General features: G+C 40.7%; 1 protein-coding gene across 6 annotated transcripts in view; it reads left to right on the forward strand.

Moving 5' to 3' along the window:
• Positions 1–21,367, forward strand: part of fer (fer (fps/fes related) tyrosine kinase) — a 284,400-nt gene that overhangs the window by 109,188 nt on the left and 153,845 nt on the right. For 5 of the 6 annotated variants that reach the window (XM_067982928.1, XM_067982929.1, XM_067982931.1 and 2 more), the window contains 3 exons: positions 4,109–4,201; positions 10,212–10,415; positions 14,896–15,018. In XM_067982928.1, coding sequence (XP_067839029.1) covers positions 4,109–4,201; positions 10,212–10,415; positions 14,896–15,018 — 420 coding nt within the window. Of the gene's footprint in view, positions 1–4,108; positions 4,202–10,211; positions 10,416–14,895; positions 15,019–17,509; positions 17,769–21,367 lie in introns of those variants that run through there. The other variant, XM_067982932.1, reaches the window with a different exon arrangement.

A 21,367-nucleotide genomic window follows, 5' to 3' on the forward strand; every position in this document is an offset into this window, starting at 1 on the left:
GGTTCCCCACTTGAATAGACAGTCAGGGTCTTGGTTTGATGTCTTGTCCAAAAGGTGGATTCTCCGGCAATGCAGCATTGCATTGCAGTGCAAACCTAGATTACACAATGAAGTTATGGAAAGGGACTTAACCCCACAACTTTCTGACTCGGAGACAAAAATGCTATCAAATAGCGTAGCTGACTCTAAAAGTAGCCAAGGATTAGAATAGCATTGCACGAATGTTTGCTTTAAACTACCCATTGGAGTCAGTAATGAGATTATCAGAGTAAATGTCAAGCTAATGTAACTCTGCTCTTCATGATCGATTGAGTTTTTCATCAAGATGAAGAATCATACAGCACATTTCTACGTATGCATGCAGTATTTCAGAAAAGGTTCAGAACACACTTGCAGTCCTTGTTGGGGTTGTGCATTGTCTAGTCATTCAAGGACATCAGCCTGATCTGTGGAACAATTTTTACACAAATGTGCTTTCATATCGAAAGAACTGAACGTAGATAATTCAACTACCTGTGCATGATGGATTAAATACAGAGAATTGCAAATTTCAATTTCTGAAAACAGTGTACAAATATTTAGCCTTGATAGCAGCTGATAGGCAAGACCTTCTTTTCTTGCTGAAATTGACTTTGAACAATTATTTACTTGCATCATCGATAACTTTGAATAGTTCTACCCAGACTTGCTGCTGTAATAGATTTGTACAATGCACTGTGAAAATGATCTACTAATAATATGGTTCTCATCAAAACTTAACCGCACAATTATATGGAAGACAGCCTTGATGCAAAACACTGTATAGATATCGAAGGAGGAGATGAGTTGCCATCATAAACAGTATAAAGATTTATTGATTCCATTATAGGTAGACTACTGGGATAATTTGGTGAAGGTATTTACTGATGTGAAAGATTTGTTTTCTTTGCTCGATACAATTCATACTTTTTGTTCCGCTTTTCCCCACACCTTTGCAGAATGAACCTCATGTAAATTAAGTTATTAGCAGCACTATGTATGTCTTGTTGAAGAACGAAAGTACATTTGCTTGTTCTCGCCTTTTGTGAGTAGGCTGTCATTCTTCCAGTTGGTATACAAAACTAAGCTGCTGATTCTATGAGCAACCAGAAATCCACCTATAGGAATACACATGCCATTTCAGAAGATTGATTCCTTTCCAGCATATGCCATTAAGTAGCTCCACAAGAGCTCCGAGTTGGACCAGCACCCAGAGAACTCGGGACAATATATTGAAATGGAAAGGCAAACTGTGCATGTTCCCACCACTCCCTTTTATCCAAACAGTGATACAGAAGCAGTTTCAGCCCTACTGATTTTCGGGCTAGCCTCAAGACTTTTTTTCCTTCTGTATCCTAGTGGACTAAATTCATTGGGTTCCACCTGGAAAGACTCAATTAGACAGCAGGACATTTCATTGTTCTCTAGTGAATGCAAACGTGATAACATGGCTGTAGTGATTGCAAGGATGCAATCATTACTTCATCTGTCATGATGTTTACCCTGAAAACATTTTCCTAGACTGTGCTTTAAGAATTACCATATTGTGTCAATCAGTTTGATATACTGTGGTTCATAATAAGAGGGAATCCATCAGGGATGTTGAAACTTCATTCTGCTTTCATAAGAGAAGCATGAGAATCTTTTATTTTTCCAATACCCATTGTACACTAAGCTCAACATAAGTGCTTTTGCTTTAGAACCACTGCACTGATGTGACGTGAAAATTCCTTATTTGAAAAACAGCACATTAATAGGTCAGAAATGATTTGTAACCCCTTGCTTGTGTATCTTCCTCATCTCTCGCATGAGATTATTTTAAGACCGTATCAAAATTTCTTTTAAGAACTTTTTTCACTTGTTTAAATAGACTACAGAATCCATTGTACATAGAACAATATTGCCCTACTGTATGAAGGATTGTCATATTGTGTGGATTGCAGTAGAACATAGGACCAGCTGTGGGCCATATAGCCCCTTGAGCCTGTTCTGCCATTCAGTTAGATTATAGCTAATCTGTATCTTAACTCCATTTACCTGCCTTAATACCCTTACCTAACAAAAACCTATCAATCTCAGTTCTGAAATTTTCAATTGACCTAACCTCAACAGCTTTTTGGGGGATAGAGTTCCAGATTTCCATTACCGTTTGTGTGAAGAAGTGCTTCCTGACATCACCCCTAAATGGCCTAGCTCTAATATTAAGGTTATGCCTCCTTGTTCTGGACTCCCCCATCAGAGGTAATAGTTTCTCTCTATCGTATCCTTTAATCATCTTAAACACCTAAATTAGATCACCCCTTGATCTTCTATACTCGAGGGAATACAAGCCTAGTCTATGTTAGCCATCCTCATAATTTAACCCTTTTAGCCCCGGTATCATTCTGGTGAATCTGCACTGCACCCCCTCCAATATATCCTTCCTGAGGTGTGGTGCCCAGAATTGAGCACAGTTCTCCAGATGTGGTTTAACCAGAGCTTTGTACAACTGTAGCATAACTTCCATCCCTTTTGTATTCCAGCCTACTTGAGATGAACGCTAACATTCCATTAGCCTTTTAAATTATTTTTTATACCTGTCCACCAGTTTTTAATGATTTCTGTACACGGACCTTAAATCGCTCTGCTCTTCCACAGTTCCTAGCTTCTCACCATTTAGAAAATACTCGGATCTATCTTTCTTGGGTTCTAAGTGGATCTTGTATTTCCCCACATTGAACTCAATCTGCCACAGTTTTGTCCACTCACTTAAGTTGCAATGGGACATTGATAGATTTCTTTTCCCATCTACACTACTTACTGTGCCATCTAATGTAGAAAGCAAATGATTTGAACAACTTTGTCTCACTAGGTAGCGACTCTAGAGATGCCCATTCATTAATAAACAAAGATGAACCCATTGTTCAGTTGATTCCATACTGGAGTAACATTGACAAGGAAGAGAAATTCTGTTCCAGAGGCTGCTTCCCATGCCTATTTCAAGGATGTAAACTAAAAATGATGCAAAGATGCTATCTAGAGTAATTCCAAATCATAATCTGCTGGATCTGACATCTCTTATCAAATACACAATTGCAACATCAGTCCAATAAATTCTTCTTTAACATTCTCCAATTGATATAACAAATGTGAAGGATAATGAATAGAGATGACTGGATTCAACTCCAACCTTGGTAGGGCTTCCTCAGTCTTTGATTATTCTTCCATGTATTTAAACTCACCTAACTGACCTGGTTGTATGTAGTGGTGGTTGTGGAAACTTGTGTTCTTTTTATTAAAAAAATACAAATCACTTCATTTATGCAAGAGTATAGAAGTGCCAGTGCATACCTCACTTCCTTCTGTGTCTACCCTGGAAAAAGCTCTTCCCTCAAGTCACTTAGAACTCCAATTTCAAACTCCAAACTGCATAGCCTAGGCCCTCCATTTGCCATGATATTTCTGCAGCTGTTAATCTGCCGAACCACTCCTTCACCTCCGCTTTTGATTTTCTTGTTCCCAGCAAAACCTTTACTCTCCTACCTGGGTCGCTCCCCCGGTATGCCCTTCCATCTTCATTTCCTCAAGTCCAAGGGGGCGGGGACATTAGCGCATTTGGTGCATAACTGGTTTAGCCATCCATCACCAGATCTGGGTGCACCTCATCAAGCACTATCAGGCCTTGCTCTCCTCTGCTAAAACTGCCCATTAGTCCAAGATCATCATGGAGAACAAAGACAACCCTTGGCTTCTTTTCTCCATTACCAACCCCTCCTTAAACCCTTCTCCGCTCCCTCTGTCCTCACCTCCAACAACAAATGTGATGAGCTCATAGACTTATTTTTCACTAAGATTGAAGCCATCCTTTTAGCTGCCATTTCTGCATCCCTTTCTTCCCCTTGCCCACCAAAGCCAAACCTTTTCTCACGCTCTAAACCGCTCTTTCTCTGGTTTCTCTCTCGTCCTCTCCAAGCTTATCTTGTCTGAGATCCCATTCCCACTAAATTGCTGACCACCCAACGTCCCTTTCTGTTCAGGTTTTGATTGTATACTGTTTTAAAGGGATGCGTGAAATGCATTTCTTGAGAGTTTTATGTGTTTTATTTTTCAGGACAAAGGAAAAGACAAGGTTTCAAAATTTGACTCCATTCGACACTCTATTGCTGGAATGATTAGATCGCCAAAGAATTATTTGAGTTCATCTGTAAGTTAACAGTATTTTCAGATGTTTTTAATTGTCATATAATTCTGGGGAATGGAATATAGGTAGTTCAGTTGAAGAACTTGACCAGTCCAATTACATGGGACATTCTTTGCTTTTTTTCATTAATTCTCAGGATGTGGGCATTGCTGGCAAGACTGGCATTTATTGCCCATCCCTAGTTGCCCAGAGAAGGTGGCGGTGGACCTTCTTTTCGTACCACTGCAGTCTGTGTGATACTCCTTGTAACGGTTTGATACAACTGAGTGACATCAGAGGGCAGATAAGAATCAACCACTTTGGTATGGACTGGAGTTAAATATAGTCCAGGTTTCCTTCCCTAAAGGACATCAGTGAAGCAGTTGGGTTTTTACAAAAATCTGACAGCTTCATTGCCACATTTTTATTTTGAGATTTTCTGTTTTAAACTGAATTTAAATTGTCAAATTGACATAATGGGATTTGAACTCACGTTCTTTGGAATATTGGTCCCGGCCTCTGGATTACTACTTCAGTATCATAACCGTAACACGACTGTATTCTTAAGTAATGATATCATCAAAGGCTTTTCTTTTTATCAGGTGTTTGTAATTCCAGATGTAATGGGGAGGATGCCCTAACATATCAAAATCTCAATAATTGAAAATTCTTTTATACTGATACCAATCTTCTTAAATAGAATTAAAAACAAAAGGCAAAGTATAAATGGGGATTATATTAAACTTCTTAATTTAACTTTGAATTTTTGCAGTTAAAAAATCAGGTGTGGCTCTTTGGCAGTATATTTGTATATCGAGCAATAAATACAGAAAGGAGTCATGACAGTTTTAAATTTGTGACCAAGCCCATTTTAATTTAAAAGTCTGTACTTTTTTCTTTAATTTCAGTATATTCTTTCTCTCTCTCTTTCATGTTTACACACATAAAGGATGGCAGCTAGCTAAACCACAGTGAAACAACCACTGTGTTTTATTGCAACTTACAAAACATAATTGTGTAATAAGTAAATCTTAAGACAAAATGGCAGAATTCAGCTCTGTTTGTTATTTAGTTTACACGGAGTTTGTAGGACACCTAGTTGCTATTAATCTGCAGTCTTCATATAATCTCTTAGCTGAGGAATTGAAAGGATGAGGTTTAAATTGTTTGGTTTATACTAAATGCAATTATAACTGGTTTAAAATTTAGTATAGTGAACAAACTTGTGCAACTTACACAGTGATTATTTTTGCTAGTGCAGCAACAAAATCAGTACAAAGTCAAAAAAATTGGAGTTCTTTTTGCTGATCCCATGTTTTTATATTCTCTGTGTAATTAATTATGTGAGAAATTTCCAACCTTTATGTGATAATACTTTGTCTGGAACTTCTTTGAAAATTTCCTCTATTCAGCTTCTTGACAGCATTAATATTGCACTTGTTGATTCCTGTTAAGATCTAGGTGCTTTCCCCATGATATAACTGGCAAATTAGAACTTTTTGGTCATACATATATTCATAAGGTTCCATTAGTTCTGCAGTTCACTGCAGAAGCTAATTGTGTTTGGGCTTGAGATAGTCCCATGAAACTAACACTTCGTGAATTTTAAAATGTTAGGTTTTAAGCATGACCCCACAACTTACATTTATTCAAGGACTTATTAACAGAGTCTCGGAGTCCCTGGTTTTAATTAAGTATCTTATGATATGGGCAAGAGATCCTCATATTGAATACCCATTAGCCAGCTTTAAAGACTATATGAAATTCCATCGGGGTTCTACTGTTCTCCAGCCATAATTTTTGGGGCAGACCCAGTTACTGAGTCTGAGAGTTTCTGCGTTGCCTTATAAGGGGAGGAACTTCTACCCCTTCCAAGCCAAATGATGGGTCAAGGCAGGGACTCACTAAGCCAAGCGTTTTCACTCCTTGGCCTGAATGAGGACCTGGCGTATCAGTATCATCCAGTATACAAAGTGAAATGAGGCATACCGGTCTCACCAAGTGCGCACGTGAGCCTCAAAAGGCATAGCAAGCAGTCTAGACCCCTGAAGAGAGAAATTTTTTAAAACATCCTGGATTGGTCCGCATGCTTGATGGCCCCTCCGCTCTCATGAGCGGCTGGCCAAATTTCTGCTGGCGTGAACCAATGAAGCTCCATGCAAATGAGGTGCCCTCCCACTAACCCCGCAAACCCCAGCAGGGGTCAGTGTTGGCAGGCACGATTCTGACACAGCCGCAGGGATCACCACCCAAGGAATTTTGGCCCCTATATCTCTTGTATATAGACACTGACAGGGAGGTGTTATTTGGTTAAACTTGGTTAAACTCCCTCATGAGTTTTTTTTCGCCAACCAACAGTTATATGCACTTAAAGTAATCCCCATGAAAAGAAATGTTTAAAATACCATTTTTAACTTCCTACAATTTTTGTATAGGTAACTAAAATCCTACCTCAGTTATTACATTTTCAGTAAAAAGAAAAGACCTTTACAGCTGATTTACAATGTAGTTACTGACAGATTATCAGGTTTTTGCCAGTATGTATTTAACTTACATATAGTGTCATTTACCTTTGAGTGATATTAGGTTTATCAACTCGCCCGATCTCACTTGGTGTACCAGCCCTGACAGACCAGGAATGCAGGAACTTCTGGCCTTGGGAGTACCTGCCCCTACCCTTGCCTCCTCTTGCCTGCTGGCCTTGTTTGGGTTGGACAAAGCTCTTGTGAGACCTGGACAACATCCAGACTTGGGCTGAAAAGTGGCAAATAACATTCGTGCCAGACAATGACCATCTCCAACAAGAGAGAGTCTAACCACCTCCCCTTGACATTCAATGGCATTACCATCGCTGAATCCCCCACCATCAACATCCTGCGGGTCTCCATTGATCAGAAACTTACCTGGACCAGCCGCATAAATACTGTGGCTACAACAGCAGGTCAGAGGCTGGATATTCTGCGGCGAGTGACTCACCTCCTGACTCCCCAAAGCCTTTCCACCATCTACAAGGCACAAGTCAGGAGTGTGATAGAATACTCTCCACTTGCCTGGATAAGTGCAGCTCCAACAACACTCAAGAAGCTCGACACCATCCAGGACAAAGCAGCCTGCTTGATTGGCATCCCATCCGCCACCCTAAACATTCACTCCCTTCTCCACCGGTGCACCATGGCTGCAGTGTGTATCATCCACAGGATGCACTGCAGCAACTCGCCAAGGCTTTCTGGACAGCACCTCCCAAACCCGCGACCTCTAGAAAGACAAGGGCAGCAGGCACGTGGGAACACCACCTGCGTGTTCCCCTCCCAAGTCACACGCCACCCCGACTTGGAAATATGTCGCCGTTCCTTCATCGTCACTGGGTCAAAATCCTGGAACTCCCTACCTAACAGCACTGTGGGAGAAACTTCACCACACGGACTGCAGCGACTCACCACCACATTCTCAAGGGCAGTTAGGGATGGGCAATAAATGCTGGCCTTGCCAGTAACGCCCACATCCCATGAACGAATAAAAAAAAAGTTAAGGTAGGAATGTGCTAGAAAGGCTTTGGATTTTCGTTGCCTTGGAGTTTTGAAGTTTAGACTATTTGCTCCTGAATTTATCACTGCCATCTGATCTAGTATTCCTTAATATTTAATGCACTAAAAAGTAAATGCATTGTGAAGGTGCCAATTGTACGATAAATAACTGTTCCAACAATTTTGAAGAAAATGAATGGAGAAGTAGTTTTCATGGTGTAATGACTTTTTGTATGGGATAATACAATACAGAAGCTTTGTAATAACTAACATGAAATTAAATATACTATAGCATATACACTCTGATGTATATTAATTAGCAGCAATGTTTATATTATTGATTTAATATGATCTGCACCAATAAGAACTACGATTTTAGTGCCGTAATAGTACTAGTTCTCAAAATACTGTTATACAGTGTCAAATAAAATTAATAAATTCATGTTGAAATATGCCATTTTATTATTTGACTTTATGCCATAGAACATGTAACCCAACTGGTTTTGAGCATTTTACAAAAAAACAGACTAATTTCAGGTTGTTAAAAGATGCCTACTCAGACATGGCTCTGATCAACTCTGCAGTCACCTAAAATGCTCAATAAAGCATCAGTTGACATATCAGACCATCACTTGAGCAATAGCATAAGTGAGTTTTGTCAGTTTTTTGATAAAGGGTTACCAAGTAACAGGTTTGGCTTGTATGACTGGGGCAATTGAGCAAGAAGCTTCTCTTTTGAACTGGTAACACAGCTACCGATCAAAAGATCCAAACTTTATCCAAGTTCAGAAATGCTGGCTTGTATTCATAGAGCACCACACGCCATCAATGGAGAATATCAGATCTCAACGTTAAAAGGTCCTGTCATCAGCTTGCCAAGACACAAATCTAAGGTCAGCTGCAAAGTGCATGATTCTTAGAGAGTTTGGTCCAAGATAGTCAGCCCATTTCCAGTGTAGGACCCAACCCACTGTGTATGTACAAATGGCTCAGTGGTAGCATTCTCACCTCTGAGTCATGGTTGTTCAGGTCGATGTAAAAGATCCCATGGGACTATTCAAATAAGAGCAGGGAAGTTCTGATGTCTTGGCCAACATTTATCCCTCAGCCAATGCTACGAAAAAGATTAACTGGTCATTTATCTCATTGCTATTTGTGGGACTTTGGCTGCCACATTTGGCTACATAGTATTCATGACACTTCAAAAAGTAATTCACTGGCTGTAAAACTCTTTGGGGTATCCTGAGGATGTGAAGGGTACTACAGAAATGCAAATTATTTCTTACATTAAAAAATCCTATGATAAATTATCATAGGATACACATGCAACACCTCGATTAATAAGGTGAAGTAACTAAGTGTGTTTGCTGAAAAGTAATATGAAATTCAGGGTCAGGTACTAAAAGCATCACGATAGTAGAGTAACTCAATCAGGGTGATGCTTAAGAAGGCGATGCACCTTATTCAGAACCTTGATCTCAGAAGAGCTATTGGTCCAATAGTATATGAACTTCGGTTTCCGAGGCCGTAGCTGAGGAACAAGCTATTTACTTGCTTCTTCGCTTCAGCTGTCTCATTCAACCAGGTATCTCATTTCCATATCATGGTAGCATAGTGTTTATAATGCGGGGAGTATTTAATCAGTTTTGTCTGCACTTATTCTTACAATCTTTTAATCGCATTGTGAATCAGATAGATGTTCAGCCCTTTTTAAAAAGAAAAGTTAATTGACATTGCATTAATTATTTTTAATAGGTTGATTCCATTTATGTGCTATTCTGAGTAGAAGGGGATTTCCTCCGATCTCTTGACTTAGCAAATCTTAATTTTGTAGTGGTGTCCTCCTTAATAATGTGTTTACTGCTTTACCATTTAAAATAATTGAATTATTTCTCCTTGCAATCTTTTCTCCAATAAAAAGAAGGTCTCTTCTGGGAGTCTCTTTGTGACCTACAACCTGAAATCAGCCTTGTTTTTTCTCTGATCCTATCCGGTAGATCACGATCCTTTAGAAAATAAGGTGCCCAAAACTGTAAACAATATTGTAACTGTGACATTACTATTGAGTTATATAAGATTCCTCAAGGTGAATCCCAGAACTTGATTAGCTTTATTTATAACTAGACATTTGATGTCTGATTCTGCGATTTTCTATTTCTATACTTACTGAGCATTATTATGATTTGTTATTAATGCACCACAATTTTGCATAGAGGCAGTGAAGTCGTTAGTTACTGTCTCGATCTAGCAGGATATTTTTAGTGAATAGTTCATTTCACTTTTTTATTATTACCTTTGCCAATAGACACTCATTGTTTATACACTTCATATTTCCTGTGCCAACATGTATTACCATTTTTTCTTACCCATGTTAAACTACACCTGCTATTGCCTGTCCTATTTAAAGTATTCCCCCCACCCCCCCCCCCGTACGTTTCTTCCGCTTTAACACAATGTTGTTGCATATTGTTTGCACATTTTTCAAAATTAGAATAACTATTGTTTTTCAGTTCTTTGATGTGATGCCTACCATTGAGAAACCATTAGCAGAACAGGACTGGTATCATGGAGCAATTCCTCGGATAGAAGCACAGGAGCTGCTGAAACAGCAAGGAGACTTCCTGGTCCGAGAAAGCCACGGCAAACCTGGTGAATACGTCCTTTCTGTTTTCTCAGACGGGCAGCGCAGACACTTTATCATCCAGTATGCAGATGTGAGTATAGTAATTATTACAAAAATCTCAAATTGAAAGACTTTTTTCCTTTCGTCCACTGCCATCCTTTTGTACAAGTTTGAGTTGAAAATGAAAACTTTTTAAAATCATTATGCAACAATTGAAGTCAGTGTTTCGACTATTTCAGGCTTATAATAATTACTAAGAAAACACCCTTATGCTTCAGTAATATCAGATTTGTGCACATTTATGTAGCTTTTTGAAGTGTCTACGAATTTGATAAGCTGTCAAATTTATATAATTGTGTAGATGGGCACAGAAGTTAATGTATGATCTTCTTCACAGGATTACATTAATATTTTGGATTAATCTTGAAGAATTAATGGGGGAATCTAACAGTTGAAGATGTCTTTGATGCCAATGGTGTCAGGACCCCCATGACTACTCCATTCAGTGCCCTAATAAAAGGTGCTTTTCTCGGTGTAATCTCGGTTCTTTCCTCCACATGCTCAGTTGCTTCATCACTGGACCTGCATCCAAAAATGAATTGTAATCTAGATTTTTTTTATGGAGAAGACTTCCATATCTGAATGTCGTGATGGTTATCTTAAGTGATTGTCTTCATAGAACAAATACTGACTTTTTGCCAGTTTTCTCCCCTGCTCCTGTATGCTTTGACTTCCATGGGGTATAGTTTCAAGTGTGCTGGATGCTTTCTGGTTCCTTGTCCAAGTGACCATTCTTTATGTGTGAACCTAATCAGTGACTGCAGGAAGACTATTTGGAGGGTGGGGATAGGAGGGAAGATCATAAATCCCAGTCCAATCCTGTTGACACCTGCACTTTATGGCAGGAATCACAAGATACTATAAGGAGTGTGATTCCTGGCTGATTTTTTTTGACTCTGTAATTCAGGGTTGCTGAGGTTACTTACAGCATACTTAATGACAGCTAACTCAGCACAAACTCTGGCTGTTGCAGACTTTAACAGGAGAGCAGAAAAATCCATGTTAACGCAAAATCAAAACTTTCAGGCAGGCAGCTGACCGGTGGCATGCCAACAAGCCTGGGAGTTAAAATTACCGGAATCAGGCTGCTGAGGTTGGGTAGGGGCTTGGCAGTCACCTCCTGGCCCGCCCACCCAATTCCTACTCCCTGTTAAAATCGGGGCTTCTGTCTCATCCTTTGTCCAAAAGGGAATGGGTCTGCTGGTAAACTACATATTGATGATGTTGTATAAAATTCTGTAGGCTAGTTGTAGCTTACTGATTTTATTTACTGGAAAACAGCTGTTTGATGTCTTCTTAAAATATATGTTTTTTTGTAACTTCAGCCAGAAAAATAGATTTCAAATTTTCAAAAACAAACTGAAAGTTCAGAGAGGAAGCTCAAATTACTGACTCTATGAATAACGGAGAAAGACAAGAAGTGTGTGCGTGTGTGTTTCCTGTAAGTTACGTATTAAAATTGTAGTGACATCACAAAGTATATGTATAAATTTTCTGAATAAACTAAAATATAAAAGAAAAGTTACTGTAAGAAGTTGTATTAGGATTCCAATGGATGCATTTGAGCAGTACAGACTTTTTATGGACTGTTTTAAATGCGTTGTGGATTTCTTGCGGAGTATGTCATTTGTCGCCTCTCATTACCCACCCGTTGAATTCTATTTATTGTCTTGAGTCTCTTCATTTGCCAAGCTAGCAATTTATCCACCTTATTACCATTTCATAATAGTGGGCTTTCATGCGGAAATGTGTCCGGTCCGTAAGTTTTGTGCTTCGAATGATCAATTGGTGTTTAAGATTAGTTTTTTGTACGAGATTGTCTTTGGGGCTTTGTTTTTTTACTGCTATTGTTTCTCCTTGGATTTTGTCATTTTCCCCCTTTTCTCTTGTGAATTCTTAGTAAACAAAACTGCTCCGCCTTATTGCTTTAGTAAAATAGCCTTCTATAATGTACTTGGAGAATACCATACCTATGTCTCAATAGATTGCATTGTTAGTTGTGTTAAGAAAATTCTAGTTTGATTCATGGAGGAGAGATGGTGTTAAAACCTCAAGCACTTTACAAAAGTCTGCTTTCTCTTTTGGTGATTTTAATTGAATTCAAACACCGATGTGGTGAAAGATAGAAGCAATCCTGGTTATGCACATGCATAACACCCAACTGTTTACATTCTACCCATTTCTAATCTAATCTAATTTAACATTTTGGATTTGTGAGCTATGGTATACTGCTGGTCTGTTGTCATAGTCCAGAAATGTTCATTAAGGCCAAATTAATTTGGACCTAACCTTGCCTATAAGTTGCCCAAACTGGCATTCCCTTGTCTTCCCCCCTCCTCACCAAACAACTGCTTCCTTTGATATTCAGAAATTATTTCTTCCAGTAAAGTGTAGAAGGATGGATCTTATAAATTGGACAATATATCGATGTCAGTGAACCAAACATGATTTTTCATTTCTTTGACAAATCGAAATGATACTTCTCTTGTCAGTGGTACAGCTTTTATGCAAAGTGGCTTTTGCTTTAGTAGCTTGCCAAGTATAACTCCCCTACCTAACTTCCTCTTGTAGCCAAGGCATCTTTGACCTTCATCTGTACTTGAAATAGGACAATAATCATACTGCCATCTTGTAAGCGCAGATTGTTTTCCTTTTTAGTTTGATTGTTCATTCTCCTACTGCTCCATATGACTACAAAACTTAATTTGATATTAGTAGAATTTCTTTATTCTGTCAAGACTATTAAAAAGAAAAATACTGTAAATGCTGGAAATCTGGAGTAAAAATAGAAAATACTGGCAGAACTCAACAAGTCTGTAGTCTGAACGCAGAATATTATTCTGAGTTTTCTTTTTTCAAATGTGGTCTCATTTCATTGGGGCTATTATTTGGTTTAAACAATTAGTTAGAGGTTAAGTATAGGATAGTGAATAAAAGAATAAGAAAAATTCCTTGCCTTCTTCCCATATGTTTTTTTATACTCTCTTCACCTTTTTGGATATAATGTTGATTTAGCATTTAGCATTCAGCTATTTGTGGCAAAGCTACATTAGTGAAAAAGTTGCTTCTCATCACCCCCTTTCTCTATCTGGTGCTTATTTTAAGATCGTGGCCTGTTGTCTTCTTTTAACTGACCAATGGAAATAATTTCTCTATATTTATGTTATTATTCCTGTTATCATTTTGAATACTTATATCAAATTTCCCCTCAATTTTTTCAGTTCAAGAGAATACAGCCCTAATTACGCTAGGTTTTCTTTGTAACATAAACAGCTTGTCCATGGTATTACTCTTGTAAATATGCATTCTCTAGTGCTATTATAGAAGCAATTCAGTCCATTGCTCCTGTGTCAGCTCTCCAGAGGACCTACCTACTTAGTCTTGTTCCTCTGCCCTTTCCCTTTGAATTTTTTCCTTTTTTGTTCAGAATTTTGAACACCTCTCAGACTTTCTCTGCTCTAATGAAATTTGTTCCAATTTGTCTGGTCTCTTCTCATAATTAAAGCGCCTCATCCCTTGAATCATACTGATGAATCTCTTCTGCATCATCTAACAGACACTCAAATCTGGACATCATATTCGAACTGTGACCTAAACATAGTTTTGTACAGCATCTTCATAACTCCTTTGAATTTGTATTCAATTCCATTTAATATAAACATAGAATCTCAAATGCCTTACTGGGTTTTCTTTTTACCTGTCCAACCACTTTTAAGGATTTATGTATCTGCACACCTAGATCCCCCTCACTCCTTCATTCCATGAAGAAATTCACCATTTAAGGTATATTTCCATTTTTTAATTCCTTGTTCCCAAAATGTATTATCTCACATTTTTTATGTTAAACTGCAGCTTCCAATTATCTGCCCATTCTCCTAGCTTATTATATTCTCCTGTAATCTCCTCCAATATTCCTTCTCCATTTGCTGCTCTTCCCAGTTTTGCATCATCAGTAAACTTAGATAGACTCTTGTTAACGCAAATAGGTATATAATGCTAAGTAATATTATCGGAGCCACTGATTAATCAGCATTGGGATCTAGGAGCACTGGGGTGGGGTCTGAGGATTTACCAATATTTTGAGGGAGTCTTGAGATTTGAGTACTCTGGCAGCTGCACCCATCCAAGTGAATGATGAATATTCTATCACATTCCTGACTTGAACCTTGTACATGGAGAGACTTTGGCGCATCAGGAGGTGAGCCATTTGTCACAGAGTACCAGGCTCTATTCTACTGTTACAGCCAGTGTTGGTATGGCTGGCCCAGTTCAGCCTCTGGTCAATGTTGACCCCCCAAGATGTTGATGGGGACTTAAGAGATAGTGATGCCACTAAAGAAGAAATGGCTGAGCTTTCTCTTGTTTTAAAAGGTCACTACCTGGTGCTAATCAGCCCAAGTGCAAGTAGCTGTTACTGTAGACTGCTGGACTGTTGATTGTACCATTTGGTCTGCTCAATATTTTCTTAAGTTGGTTGGTACCTTTATGTATTTTTTCAATGTTTTACACAGAATCAGTATCGATTTGAAGGAACTGGATTTCCCACAATCCCTCAGCTTATAGAACATCATTACACTACAAAGCAAGTGATCACAAAAAAATCCGGAGTGGTCCTATTGAATCCTGTTGTTAAGGTAGGCACATTCAGATGACTAGATTTTAATATTTTACTCATGTATCACTGGCATCTGGGTGAAATTAGTTGACTAACTTCAGACAGCATTCAACAGTGTGCAGCATTTAAAATTTGATTGTGCATGTATGGAGCACTAGGTATCACTTTTTGGGGACAAAGGGAGATTGACTCCTCTCAGGAAATATTCCATGTTATCTATTTCAAAAATATTAATTGAAATGTTGCCTTCTTAAAAATAGTTTACATATTGAAAAGTTGGCAGTGAAAGAGTGTATAGCAATAGTTGAGGGCAAAATAAAAATTTAATCCGAAGATACAAGAAATCTACTGGACTTCGGCGTGCAGCGTATTTTCAGGATTGAACAGTTTATTTTCATATTTTGGGAATACCAACTCGAGGTATTTCTTTTCGTACAGAAAAAGGTTACCATTTCATTGCACCAATCTAATATCTTACCATAATGAAATCTGCAGTCAGTGGGTTTGAGATATTTGTATTGCCAGTTTGATTTTGGATCAGAGCTCCATAATAGATGCACTTTGGTGAGTACTTGGTGATGTAAATTGATATTTGGTATCACTGATTATGCTTGAGTTGCATTGGCAAGCAGCTCTGAGCTACATTTATTAATAAAGAATACGCTTTTTAAAAAAAATCTGCGCATGTACTGACAAGCATTTTACATTTAAGAGAATTGTTTTCATTTTTTTAAGTAACAACTTATATAGTGCCTTTAATGTAAAGAATGTGCAAAGGTGCTTCATAGATAGGCATGAGGGAAAACAAATGGCAAGCCAGAGAACAATTAGGAAAGGTGACCTAGATGGTCAAAGAGATGGATTTTGAGAAGATTTTTAAAGGAGTAGAGGGAGGTAGAGAGGGGCTTAGGGAAGGAATTCCAGAGAGCTTAACCAAGGCAGCTGAAGACTTTTCTACCATTGGTGGGGCGAAGGGAGGAGAGCACTGTCCCCTCTAAGCTGCGGCTTGCGCGGTCGCGCAGCAGTCTGTTGTTTGCCGTGCACTTACTCATTCCATCCGCGCACCAAACCTGGGCCACGAGATGACATCATCTGTCACATCTGGGTGACTATAAATAAATGATCTTGTTGCGTCTGGTGGATCTTCATATCCAGCGGAGCAGATGCGCTGGAGTTTGGAATTGGCGCAGACCCTGGTTGTCCTCGTGCTTTGTGTCTACAGCTGCTCCTGGACTTGCTGCCCGTGCTCGGATCCGGCTCTGTGCGCACCCGTGACCGTGGAGAATCAGTTTGAGGTGGGTGTCCCGGGCGTTGTGTGTGTAAACAACTAGGTCCTGTAGATCAAGATCCTTTCAGGTTCAATGTCCTCACTGGCTGAGTTAGCCAAAGGTGGGGACACTACATTTACCTTCTGTGTTATTGGACTAGGGAGGGGAGAAAGGTTCTGTATTTGCTCCAGACTTAAATCCAGCGATCCCTCCTGGTAAGTGTATGTGCATTCAGATAAGGTCATTTCAGAATTTCATCTGCGTTTCCCCCATGATCAAATAGCCATCGGCAAACACAGCATTACACAGGCCAGGCCAGGGATTGGACCTGGGACCTAGTATGCATGGTTTGATTCCACCGCAGGAATGCAAATTAATAACTGAGCCATCGCTATACCCCACTTGTGCCTTGTATCTATGGCACTGGCAAAATTGGAAGCAACAACAAGGCGAATGTTTCCAGTTGTACCGCAGGTAGCAGGGCCACCTCTGCCTGCAGCATTGACAGAAGTACACAGATTTCACTGTTCCGGCTCATAAGTGAAGAATGGTCATTTGGATGAGATGCCGGAGGACAGCTAACACACTCAGAGCTGTGCCTCAATGTAAGTCACTAACTGGAGAGGAGTAAAGGGAGAAAAGGGGAAAAAGTGGCAGATTCCACAAGCAGGGGAACAGTGTGTGTCTGCATGCCTAAGTAGTAAAGGTTTAGGTTTTTGCAATGGTGGTAGCAGTGGTTGTTTGCTTCCATCATTGTTAGGAGACATAATCACTGCTGAAACAATGGCATTTGAATGTGTTGAAAAACATCAATAACTTCTGTACTGTGGTCTCAATAGGCAGATTCTGAGGTCAGTTGGAGGCTAATTATTGAAGGAAGTTTCTGTCCATTAGCAGAAAATCCCAGGCTCCTGCCCTTGGGAAGAGACATGGTAATGAAGGTCAGAAAAAGCAGAAGGAAATGACTGGCTTTTTTGTTACATTTTTGACATGGCAAATGTGATGTACAAAGTGTGACATCTCAAGTGTGATGGACTCATGCTAGATCCATGACATATATTGTATATCTGGCACAAAAAAATTACTGATCTCATGAAAATAATGAACTTCAAGGCACATGTGTATTTGGATGGTTAACATGCCAATAGCAGTTGTAACGGACAATTTCACCTTGTGCTTGAACAACCTCTGGCTTGGTAAAGCCCCGATGTACTTGCACCTCACTGCCTCATTATTTTTCAGATGTTTTATTTGCCAGTTCTGCCCCATTTAGACTGAGCTGAACCATCAAACCATATAGCTGCTCTACATGACTCTAACAGAGACACATCCTTTATTTACACAATAAAAACATCCGAACCAGAGACAGTCACCCTCTTCTTCTCCATCATCTGGCCTGTCATCGACAGACTCTGGGTCTCAATCAGGATGTCCCCATTCCTTTGGTGGCAGTGTTTACTTCTGAAATTCCTGAAATATGTTTTGTTTAATTAAAAATCCTTTACAGCTCGCCTTGTTACAATTATTCATTATTTTGTACATTTGTTCTGTTTGCTATTTACCCTGAATTATGTTTTCTAAGTCCGAGGAAAAAGTGGCAGATGTAGTGAGCGCAGTGTAAAAGGAGAGTCCCAGAGCGGGAGGAGAGTCCAAGAGGTGAGCGTGGTGTAAAAGGAGAGTCCGAGAGGTGAGCGCAGTAAAAAAGGAGAGTCCCGAGAACAAGAGGAGAGTCCGAGAGGTGAGCGCAGTGTAAAAGGAGAGTCCGAGAGGTGAGCACGGTGTAAAAGGAGAGTCCAAGAGCGGGAGGAGAGTCCGAGAGGTGAGCGCAGCGTAAAAGGAGAGTCCGAGAGCGGGAAGAGAGTCCGAGAGGTAAACGCAGTGTAAATCTAAGGCAAGTCATGGCAGCAGAGCTCGCACCCGTGATATGCTTCTCCTGCACGATGAGGGAAGTCATGGACACTACAGGTGTCCCTGGCGACCATGTGTGCAGGAAGCGTGTCCAGCTGCAGCTACTAGCGAACCGCATTTCAGAGCTGGAGCTGCGGGTGGATTCATTGTGGAGCATCCGCTATGCTGAGATTATTGTGGATAGCACGTTCAGTGAGGTGGTCACACTGCAGGTAAAGATTACGCAGGCAGAAAGGAAATGGGTGACCGCCAGGCAGAGTTAAAGGACTAGGCAGGTAGAGCAGGAGTCCCCTTGGGCCATCTCCCTCGCAAACAGATATACATACCGCTTTGGATACAGTTGGGGGAGATGGCTTATCAGGGGAAAGCAGCAAGAGCCAAGATCGTGGCACCACGGGTGGCTCTGCTGCACAGGAGGGGAGGAATAAGAGTGGCAGGGCTATATTGATAGGGGATTCAATTGAAAGGGGAACAGATAGGTGTTTCTGCGGCCGCAAACATGACTCCAGGATGCTATGTTGCTTCCCTGGTGCTAGGGTCAAGGATGTCACGGAGCAGCTGATGGGCATTCTGGATGGGGAGGGTGAACAGCCGGTAGTCGTGGTCCATATCGGTACCAACGACATAGGTTTAAAAAAAGGGATGAGGACCTGCATGGTGAATTTAAGGAGTTAGGAGATAACTTAAAAAGCAGGACCTGAAAGGTAGTGATCTCAGGATTACTACCAGTGCCACGTGCTAGTGAGTATAGGAACAGGAGAATAGACCAGATGAATTGCGTGGCTGCAGGAATGGTGCAGGAGGGAGGAATTTAGATTCATAGATCATAGATCATAGGATCATAGAAGTTACAACATGGAAACAGGCCCTTCGGCCCAACATGTCCATGTCGCCCAGTTTATACCACTAAGCTAGTCCCAATTGCCTGCACTTGGCCCATATCCCTCTATACCCATCTTACCCATGTAACTGTCCAAATGCTTTTTAAAAGACAAAATTGTACCCGCCTCTACTACTGCCTCTGGCAGCTCGTTCCAGACACTCACCACCCTTTGAGTGAAAAAATTGCCCCTCTGGACCCTTTTGTATCTCTCCCCTCTCACCTTAAATCTATGCCCCCTCGTTATAGACTCCCCTACCTTTGGGAAAAAATTTTGACTATCGACCTTATCTATGCCCCTCATTATTTTATAGACTTCTATAAGATCACCCCTTAACCTCCTACTCTCCAGGGAAAAAAGTCTCAGTCTATCCAACCTCTCCCTGTAAGTCAAACCATCAAGTAAATCTTTTCTGCACTCTTTCTAGTTTAATAATATCCTTTCTGTAATAGGGTGACCAGAACTGTACACAGTATTCCAAGTGTGGCCTTACCAATGGCCTGTACAACTTCAACAAGACATCCCAACTCCTGTATTCAATGTTCTGACCAATGAAACCAAGCATGCCGAATGCCTTCTTCACCACCCTATCCACCCTATCCACCTGTGACTCCACTTTCAAGGAGCTATGAATCTGTACTCCCAGATCTCTTTGTTCTATAACTCTCCCCAACGCCCTACCATTAACGGAGTAGGTCCTGGCCCGATTTGATCTACCAAAATGCATCACCTCACATTTATCTAAATTAAACTCCATCTGCCATTCATCGGCCCATTGGCCCAATTTATCAAGATCCCGTTGCAATCCTAGATAACCTTCTTCATTGTCCACAATGCCACCAATCTTGGTGTCATCTGCAAACTTACTAACCATGCCTCCTAAATTCTCATCCAAATCATTAATATAAATAACAAATAACAGCGGACCCAGCACCGATCCCTGAGGCACACCACTGGTCACAGGCCTCCAATTTGAAAAACAACCCTCTACAACCACCCTCTGTCTTCTGTCGTCAAGCCAATTTTGTATCCAATTGGCTACCTCACCTTGGATCCCATGAGATATAACCTTATGTAAAAAATATATTTTTAACTGAGCAACTTGACCCCTGCAAGAAGGAGTTTGCTTTTATTGAAGTTTGTGAGACTCAGTTAGGAGACACAGTCAGTCGCGGGGATGGGAGCAGGAAGTTACAAAGGGACATGGACAGACTGAGTGAGTGGGCAAAACTGAGGCAGATGGATTTCAATGTGGACAAGATATATTGGCCCTGGAGGGGGTGCAGCGCAGATTCACCAGAATGATACCGGGGCTAAAAGGGTTAAATTAAGGGGACAGGTTACATAAACCAGACTTGTATTCCCTTGAGTTTAGAAGATTGAGGGGTGATCAGATCGAGGTGTTTAAAATGATTAAACGATTTGATGGGGTCGATCGAGAGAAACTATTTCCTCTGGTGGGAGAGTCCAGAACAAGGGGGAATAATCTTAAAATTAGAGCTCGGCCGTTCAGGGGTGATGTCAGGAAGCATTTCTTCACACAAAGGGGAGTGGAAATCTGGAACTCTCTCCCCCAAAAGGCTGTGGATGCTGGGGGTCAATTGGAGCTTTCAAGACTGAGATCGATAGATTTTTGTTGGGTGAGGGTATCGAGGGATACAGAGCAAAGGAGGGTAAATGGAGTTGAGGTACAGATCAGCCATGATCTTATATGAACAGCAGAACAGGCTCGAGGGGTTGAAAGGCCTCATCCTGTTCCTGTGTAACAGGCTCGAGGGGCTGAATGGCCTCCTCCTGTTCCTGTGTAACAGGCTCGAGGGGCTGAATGGCCTCCTCCTGTTCCTGTGTAACAGGCTCGAGGGGCTCAATGGCCTCCTCTGTTCCTGTGTAACAGGCTCAAGGGGCTGAATGGCCTCCTCCTGTTCCTGTGTAACAGGCTCGAGGGGCTGAATGGCCTCCTCCTGTTCCTGTGTAACAGGCTCGAGGGGCTGAATGGCCTCCTCCTGTTCCTGTGTAACAGGCTCGAGGGGCTCAATGGCCTCCTCTGTTCCTGTGTAACAGGCTCAAGGGGCTGAATGGCCTCCTCCTGTTCCTGTGTAACAGGCTCGAGGGGCTGAATGGCCTCCTCCTGTTCCTGTGTAACAGGCTCGAGGGGCTGAATGGCCTCCTCCTGTTCCAATATCCTGTGGATAGTGAGGTTTCACTGCTGACATCATCTTTAAAAAAAATCTATCAGCTGAAAAGTAACTTCTGGCAGGAAATCATTACAAACATCTGTCTGACCCCAGCAGATTGAAATCATTACAAACAT

Source organism: Heptranchias perlo, chromosome 4 (genome assembly GCF_035084215.1).
Source record: "Heptranchias perlo isolate sHepPer1 chromosome 4, sHepPer1.hap1, whole genome shotgun sequence".
Lineage (NCBI taxonomy): Eukaryota > Metazoa > Chordata > Chondrichthyes > Hexanchiformes > Hexanchidae > Heptranchias > Heptranchias perlo.